This window comes from Ipomoea triloba, chromosome 1, assembly GCF_003576645.1.
Source record: "Ipomoea triloba cultivar NCNSP0323 chromosome 1, ASM357664v1".
NCBI lineage: Eukaryota > Viridiplantae > Streptophyta > Magnoliopsida > Solanales > Convolvulaceae > Ipomoea > Ipomoea triloba.
In genome coordinates, this window is record NC_044916.1 from 17,546,576 (window position 1) to 17,555,249 (window position 8,674).

Here is an 8,674-nt window from a genome sequence, read left to right on the forward strand (position 1 = left end):
CTATTAATTTTTTTTTTAAAAGATGGACTGATGACCTTTTAGAAAAATGAGTGTGTAATGAACAAAACCAAACCCCACCTATACTATACTTTCCACAAAATTGACCAACCCCTCCATACCAGTCAATTAAAGCAGTTGAAAATCCCTCCAATTAAGTTTTTACTTAGAATTATATATATATAATATTGAAATTGTAATGAATATATAATGATTTTACATTGTTAATTTCAATTCTCAAATATATTTATTATTATTACATCAATAAAAACATCTCTTAATTTATCTAAAAAAAAATTGGTATATCAATATATCATCATGGACATACTCAACTCCCTTGGCACATGCTAATACTATGATTTTTAATTTGTAATTATTAACAAAAAGGATTGTATCCTAATTCTGAGAGTCCTCACCGCTCTACCTTTGAAGATTAGGTGGAGGAAATAAATCACGAGATATTGCAATATTTAATTGGGTTATGTCAAATAATATATATAAAAGATAAATATAAATATATTACAACTAGCTAGCCTTTTCTCAGTTTTATAAATTAAAAGTATTAGACTCTAGTGGAATATGACTTGTTCGATAAGTTTGAAGTCTTTTGATCCTAAATTAGGAATTCAAGCCTAACAATCAACCATTTGTAATAGAAGTAAGAAGTTATATTGTATAATAAAACAATAAATATATATTGACTTTTTCTATCGTTGATACTGATACCAATATTACTTAGGGCGTGTTTGGTTCGCACATGGAAATCAGAATTAGAATGAGTATCAAATATTTGGTAATGGTAATGAATTTTAGTGAAAAATATTTTGTATGTTTGGTAGTAGGGTGGAATGAGAATGATTATTAATAGTTAAGGAAGAGGCTGAGGAGGAAGGAAATGATAGTTAACCAGAACAAATTTGAAATATTCAAAAGTTATTTTAGATTAACTAAGATTAAGAAGGTAATCAGATTAGAGTACTATAAAGTTATCTTATAACTTAAATAAATATGTTTAAATGAAATGTGTCATTCCATTTTTAGTCTCTTTTTTTTTTCAAAACATTTCCCATTAGTCCTATCATTTATTGTGGCATTACTATTTTTTGTCCCTCCGTTAATAAATATGTTTAAATGACATTAAAAATGACGTTATTAACCACTCAAAATCTTCATTTTTTTCTTCTTGGTAATAGAAAGTAGTCTACTTCGTGACAAACCTTAAGTTTAGTGCATAAGTCTAATTTATAAAAATCTACAAGGCTTGTGGTTCTATTACCAAGAAGAAAAAAAAAAGATTTTGAGTTGTTAGTAACATCATTTTTAATGTCATTTAATCATATTTGTTTATGGAGGACCAAAAATGGTCATGACATATTAATGTTAAGATCAATAGGGATGCTTTAAAGAAAAAATAAAATAAAACTAAAAATGAAATGACTCATATAAATCTAGAACTAAAAAAAAAAAAGGAAAATGACTTAATACTTGAACTAAATAAATCAAAGTGTCATTGTATTTAACGTCATTTAAACAAATAATTTGACGGAGAATAAAAAATATCATGACACAATAATACTATAACTAAACGGGATGTTTAAATAAAAAGACTAAAAATTGACTAACAACTATAAATTTAGAACAAAAAAGGACGTTAACTCTAACACAAAATTACCATATTCACATTACTTAAATAATGACTTAACGAAACACCGGATTTGTACTACTCTGTTAAGGAAGTCGAAGCAATTGCTGTTTGCGAAGCACTCGGTTGAAGGAAAAATATTGTGCGCATTTTCAAGTTGAAACCGACACCTTGCAGATCACTCAAAGTCTCCGAGTCACAAACCTTGACTCGTAGTTTGATCTTATTTTATTATAGATGTAAAAGATTTGTTGTCATCTCTTCCTGATGTGTTTTATCTTTTTCACTAAGTGGTCAGCCAATCGAATTATCCATCTATTGGTTTGGAAATCCCTTTTCAGGACTGATTGTAGGGTGTGGATGGACTCTCCCCTTTTCATTTTAAACTCGTTCTTTCTTTTCAAAAAAATTACCAAAAAAAAAAAAAAGAAAATCAGGCAAGATCAATATGCAGAGTCAGTAGTCCTCAAGAAAAATATGCAAGTAATTGTGAACAAATAAATTTCCTTAAATATATATGTACTTCATATGTACTTTAAGACTCAAGTCTGTCTCTTAAAAATTCTTTCACTCACATCTCACGCATTTTCTTCCTCTTCTCCCTCCCCTGACCCCTCACTCTTTCTCCACAAACACAATGCCTCAGGTTGATCTTGAAACCCTGGTCTCCGCCTGCGCAGGCGGAGGAGCTGACCGGAAAATCGCATGCGAGACGTTGGCTGTTGACGGAGCCGCCGACGACAAGGACGATTCCGACGACGAAATCGAAGAAAAGGAAGTGATTCCGGTGGATTTTCCACCGGAGTCGTTCTGGCTATCAAAAGATGCCGAGTATGACTGGTTCGACAGAAACGCTTTCCTGGAGCGGAAGGAATCCACGAAAGGTATCAATCCCAACCCGACCACGACGACGACCCACCCGAGTTCCAATTCGGGCTCCCAGAGGTTTTTGAAGCCCAAAGCTTCCATCATCGGGCTGCCCAAAACTCAGAAGACGGCCTACGCCGAGTCTAAACGGAGGACGTGCAATAAGCCGGCGAATATCCGGCTATTTCCGCCGAGGCGGACCGAGTCTATGGGGAAACCGGTTGCCGAACCGTCGTCTCCGAAGGTTTCGTGTATGGGAAGAGTAAGATCGAAGCGCCGCCGGAGAAGATCGTCTTCCAAGAGGGAGAAACCGGTCGAAAGATCCCGGAGCGGCCGAGAGAACCGGAAGCTCGGGTTCTATTCCCGGTTCGTATCCATGTTCATGTCAGACCGGAATCATAAACCGGCGAAGAAAGTTGAAAAGGAACGAAAGGGGGAGCCGCCAGTGCCTGCCAGGAAGAGCGTGAAGACAAAAAAAGCCCGTGAAATTCAGATAAGCACTGAACCGGTGGCTGAGCCGCCCGGGTTGGGGTCGATGAACCGGTTCGCATCCGGGCGGAGGTCACAGTCGTGGGGCGCGGACGAAATTAGCGCGGTGATTTCGGAGACTTTTGACACAGACGCTACTCGGGTGGGACCCAAAGCGAGAAATTGATCGCCGCCGTGGTGAGCTGTCGGTCCGACGTGGCACGTTCAATTTCTGTTCTTATCGTTGACTTGAAGGTATACATGTTTTTTTGTTTTTCCCTCTTCCTTTCCACTAGCTTTATTTACCATGACAGTTCAGTAATTCTGGGGATGTAAATAGATTTGGGTTTTGATGGAGTATGATACTTACAGCAATTTTACCGCCGAAAATAACTATATCATTTCAAATGAAAGACTTGTAATCTTTCTTCTCTTTTTTTTTTTTTTTTTTTTTTTTTTTTTTGTGTCTCATTCATAATTTAAAATTTAAAATTTAAATCAGTTCTTTTATATTTATTTTCTTTAATTTGTTTAAAGTTTAATTTTTTTGGTAGTTAATAAATATAAATATTAGTTAAAACTAAATTAAGTAATATAAAATTAAACTATAAACTGTAATATATATATATATATATATTTCACCTTGACTATCCTTCCATTATCATCATTTGTATTAGTGGAATGGAAATAAATAAGAGTATGCCAAGTAAAATAGTAAAATTATGTATCATATTTTCTTTATATCTCGACTAATAATTTATTTTATTTATTTGGTGAGAATTTTAATCGGAAGGCTGTGTATAATCAACCATCCATACAAAGAGAAAATACAATATTTTTTTTTTTGGGAGTGTTTGAGAGTCAACTAAATTCTATACAATTGAAAAAATCGAGTTTATAATTCCAAGTACTCGTACTTAGGCTGGATTTTCAAGAAAATTAAGCTTGGTAAGCCTCCACGTTTCGTCCATTTATAGCCTGCACTGGTCTTGCATTAGTCTTGCTTCCGTCGTCCATTGGACGTTTCAGAGCAGCAATTTGACCGTTTGAGATTGAGCCAATCTGAAATTCATTTTTTCCGGTTAACCTCCCAAAAAATCCATAAATGGTAACTATAAAAAAATTTGTTAATCTCATACCTTTCCTATAACTATCCATGTAACACCTTCCGTGCATGGGGGAGTAGTGAGGGAACCGGTAAAAGTGTAGTACTTATCAGTATTGGTTAATCCGCTTAATTCTTGAATATTCACATTTCCCAATGCAATTTCAGGTGGGCTTTCATTTGACTTTTTACTTGGTAACTTATCTAATTGTTGTTGTACCTGATCCAACACCAATTAACACACAAATATCTTATTTTCTCACACAATTTTTGCTTATAACCCGTACAAAACATGTATGTCTAATCTCAAATATGCAAACCGGATAACCATCAAGGGTAAAAGTTTGATCACCTTGGCAATAATGGGATCAGATTGGCCTGATTGCAAAAGAACTGATACCACAGCCACGCTGCTATCTGCCGCGTTGTGGACTAGGTGAACCTCACCCGTATATCTGCAATCACTTAGTTATATACATAAACGTTCTAAAAGTTTAATAGAATTGATGTGCTTACACGGTATTAGTCCCGCTGATTCAATAAGCAGTATTTAAGAGAAGAGACTTAAGGTTCAAAACATGGCAGTGGTAGTGCGGGGCAGATCTGCATTAAGTTATGCATATTCTCACATGCTCTGTCGAGCCGGGTGTGAAGACCCTTGAAATTGGGGATTCAATTTTTGAGAGAAGAATTACATGATGTGTTAGGTCTCAAGAAATAAGTTTAAGTAGAAAGAGGGTATACTGAGTTCCGTCAACTCGGTGTTCAGAAGAAGTATGCCAGTGCATTTGCTTCAAGGCGTAATTTTTACCGCCGAAGACCAACTTTCCTGCATCTCCATCGAAACGCATCTGCAGCACGAATGGAGTTCAACCAAGACTCACTTAAATTAATCTCGTTCAGCAAAAATACCAATATCATCCTAGTAAAAAAAAAAAAAAAAGACACTAACCAGAACATTGAAGCCATTGCTAACCAAAGAAGCACTAACGGAGTCACGGAATTGTATATCCAAAGCTTTCAAATTGGTGTTTATCACTGCCTCGCCGTTAACGATGTTGATGGGGGACTGTGATCTTCCACTGGAGCACTTGGCATAGTCCGGGCTTAAACTTCCCCAACGGTCCGGGCCCGTTGAGCCCGAATAACTAAAAAATACCGAGCTCTCCTGGGCAAAAGCTACGGGTTTTAGGATACACAACAGAGCTGCAATCACATATAACGTTGCCATTTTCTCTGCTCAATCCCCACTTCCTATTCTACACTTTTTGAGTGCACTTCTTCACATATATAATGTATATATATATAGATCAACCTATATAAAACCTGCCAAGTAACGTTTTGCCCCAGTTGGTATAAAATCATAAAATAATAAATATATGTATATATATGTCAGACAATATAACCCCTGCCAAAAAAGGTTTTACCCGATCAAGTTGAATTGGGATGATATCCTAAAATATATACTAAAATATGAGTTAAGTCAATATATTTTGCTCCTTGATTATATCTTTATTTACATGTAATCTTTGATGATTTCAAACATACCGGAATTAGTTGTTATATGATCGAAGTATGATTTTATATGAACTAAAGAACTCTTTCCTATAATCTTTTATTGTTAGAGTTTATTTCCCGAACCAATTCAATATATTCGTGTTTAATCTCCATTTTGCTTAATTAGCCAAATAAGGGATTTTAGACTTGTATATGCATAAAGATGAGTGAAGAAATATGGAGTAGTAATGCTCAGCTCTGAGCTGTTTCCTCTTCATTTTTATTTTTTTTTTGAAAATAGCTGTTTCCTCTTCATTAAAAGAATCCTCAGTATATAAAAGCCCATTACAATGTGCCAATATCCTAATGGAGCTCAATTTTTCTGATTTTAAGGTTAGTTCGTCACTAGCTTTGAATATAGAGATCTCACTGCAATAATTCTAAGAATATATATAGAATATTACTGTTACAAGAAGATAATAATAGAATAAATCAGAGAAAATAAATAAAGGATATATATATATATATATATATATATATATAATTAATTAATTAAGTTCCCGTGCAGTTGTGTGTTTCATCGTGCGATTGTTCAGTTAAATCTGAGCAATTGATCTTACTTAAATCAACGTCCAAAATTAATAAAATTTAAAAAAAAAAAATCGGTGGCAATTTGGTAATTTTTGCATCTAGGTCAAATTTATGCGTGGTTTTTGTACTTAAGTGCATGAATTTTGTGCTTAAGGTGCATGTGTTGTGTGCTTAATGTTAGTAGTTGTTAAAACTTAAGGTGAGTCAACTTGAAGCTCAAAGTGCGTGGTTTTCCTTCCTAAGGTGTGTGAGTTGTTGAAACTTATGGTGCTCCATTTTCAAATTTTAGGCGCGTGATTTGTGTTCTTAAGGTGCTTTATTATTTGCGCATTTAAGTTGCTTGGTTTTTATACTTAAGATGCACAATTTTAATGCTTAAGTTGTCCTTTTCAAGTTAACCACACAACCACACGAGAATAGGTTCCCGCACCTGAACTCATCCATATATATATATATATATATATATATAGGCCCGGCCCTGCCCTGGGCAAGGGCCAGCTGGGCACCTGCCCAGGGCCCCATCTCTAACAGGGGCCAAATGGCCCATAAAACATATATATATTATATATATGGCAAATTATGCGTGGACCCAGGTCCACCTTGAAAGGTGGACATGGGTCCAAAACTACGTTGTTTTGTCTCTTCTTCTTCTTTTTTTTTTTTTAATTAAATTAGTAAACACATTGCTGAATTAGAGTTGCCCAAAAATGTGTGAATGTAGAGGTTTTAAAGTGTGAAGGTAGAGTATAGAAATCGTGAATGTAGACTTATGATTGTGTGAATGTAGAGTTGCCTAGAAATGTGTGAATGTAGAGTATTCAAAGTGTGAATGTAGAGTATAGAAATCGTGAATGTAGAGTTATGCATGTGTGAATCTGTAATAGAGTTAAGAAGTTCTAGCAACATGTAGCCCTGTAATGTGTGAATGTGGAGTTCTTATGTTGTGAATATAGAGTACAGGACCTATGAATATAGAGTTTTGAATGTGTGAATGCATAACAATGGTACTATAGTTACTAAACATATAATTCTGTAATGTGTGAATGTGGAGTTTACAAAATGTGAATGTAGAGTATCATATAATCCTGTAATATGTGAATGTAGAGTTTACAAAGTGTGAATGTAGAGTATCATATAATCCTGTAATATGTGAATGTAGAGTTTACAAAGTGTGAATGTAGAGTATAGTGTATGTGAATGTAGACCAGGTCCACCTGGGTCCACGGCATAACAGTATCCTTATATATATATATATATATATATATATATATATAGGTTATTATTCCGGTGCACACTTACGTTAATTTGTGAACGAGTGCATCATTTGAGTGCATTGATGCAATTTAGATCTGATGGCCCATATTATCCCTATTATTCATCGCGTGTGCGTTGCTTCAGGGCACCCGGGGTATTCATGGTAGTTCGCGTAGATGGATAACGTATTCGAAGTTTGAACTGGAGTCTTCTGTTACTGCGCTCCATCGGTCGTGGGACGAACAAGAAGGCGAGTTGGATTAGTTCCGGTGTGACGGCTGTAGCATGGTGAAGCCCCGCGCCGGCATGGTGGTGTGCGACGAGGACTGCGCAGTTTCACCAGGTACGCACTTTATACACCCGCGTATGTGTAGACGACCCTGGAGTCCTATTATCGGTCTTCTCCACGGCGCCGTGCCGCTGTTGGTCGAGCGCCCATCGAACACGCCGCAGTTTAGGGTAGTTTGTGCGGTGCGCTACTGGTTTGAAAGGGCTCCCCAATAACATGGTGTACTGATGGTGTACTTATGAGCGAAGTTAGGAAGTACCGCACCAGTGATACAGTCATACTCACATTAATTTGTTAGTTCCCTTTGATCACCATGTAGGTTTTCCCCATTAATTGTGTAAAAATTGTAGCCGTGTGAGACCCCAATGCTACCCACTGTGAGGCTAGTATGGGTAACTACCAAACCATTCAAATATGATGGAATGCAAGATATATGATTTCCCAGGCTCATCAATGCAAATGTAAAATGTATATACCAATGAAGATAACAATGGACACATAGAAACTGATGCAGGCTAGTTATTCAAGTTTACTGTTATGTTTTTTGTTTTTGTTAAGGTTCTTTTTGTGGTGTTGTTTTTAATATTAGTATCTTCTCATTTTTATTTTAGGCTTAAAATCAGAGTATAACTAGGAGTAATTCTGCTTATGACTGCTGTATGGAGGGATTATACAGTATGATTTAGTGTATATATGTTCAAAAGGGGGGTTGGCATTTGAGGAAAACAAATGGGGAATCAATATTAATTAATTCAGATATTAGTTAACATATAATTGCACTTCTTGAATTGTCTTTGAATTATTCTTTTCGAATGTATTTGGTATGGTGGTGCAGGCCATGTTGGTTACTTAACACATGCATGTAGAACGGTTAATGGGGTGGTCTTGTTTCACTGACATTATTTTAATGCAGGTGGTAGTGTAGAGGTTCGTACTCACAGTGGTGCGATTGAACCGGACTGGC

At 35.9% G+C, this 8,674-nt stretch overlaps 3 protein-coding genes across 3 annotated transcripts in view; 2 read left to right on the forward strand and 1 right to left on the reverse strand.

The window, feature by feature from the left end:
• Nucleotides 1-2,276: 2,276 nt before the first annotated feature.
• On the forward strand, nucleotides 2,277-3,161 carry LOC116007840. Its single transcript, XM_031248534.1, has one exon. The coding sequence runs from the start codon at nucleotides 2,277-2,279 to the stop codon at nucleotides 3,159-3,161; it is 885 nt and encodes a 294-aa protein (XP_031104394.1).
• Nucleotides 3,162-3,913: 752 nt separating this feature from the next.
• On the reverse strand, nucleotides 3,914-5,310 carry LOC116007922 (alpha carbonic anhydrase 1, chloroplastic-like). Its single transcript, XM_031248601.1, has 5 exons — nucleotides 5,032-5,310; nucleotides 4,824-4,930; nucleotides 4,432-4,534; nucleotides 4,114-4,299; nucleotides 3,914-4,036 (listed from the first exon to the last, which is right to left on the reverse strand). The coding sequence occupies exons 1-5, from the start codon at nucleotides 5,308-5,310 to the stop codon at nucleotides 3,914-3,916; spliced, it is 798 nt and encodes a 265-aa protein (XP_031104461.1).
• Nucleotides 5,311-7,706: 2,396 nt separating this feature from the next.
• Nucleotides 7,707-8,674, forward strand: part of LOC116008009 (protein FAR1-RELATED SEQUENCE 5-like) — a 5,842-nt gene continuing 4,874 nt past the window's right edge. Inside the window, exon 1 of the mRNA XM_031248655.1 lies at nucleotides 7,707-7,764. Within this exon, the coding sequence (XP_031104515.1) occupies nucleotides 7,707-7,764 (58 nt within the window). The remainder of the gene's footprint in view (nucleotides 7,765-8,674) is intronic.

Excerpts from the sequence above, each read along its gene's own strand:
- LOC116007840 (XM_031248534.1), top strand. The coding sequence starts at position 2,277 with ATGCCTCAGGTTGATCTTGAAACCCTGGTCTCCGCCTGCGCAGGCGGA.
- LOC116007922 (XM_031248601.1), bottom strand. The coding sequence starts at position 5,310 with ATGGCAACGTTATATGTGATTGCAGCTCTGTTGTGTATCCTAAAACCC. Across the intron at positions 4,931-5,031 it reads GCAATGGCTTCAATGTTCTG|ATGCGTTTCGATGGAGATGC; the intron begins GTTAGTGTCTTT and ends TTCGTGCTGCAG. Across the intron at positions 4,037-4,113 it reads CATGGATAGTTATAGGAAAG|ATTGGCTCAATCTCAAACGG; the intron begins GTATGAGATTAA and ends AATGAATTTCAG.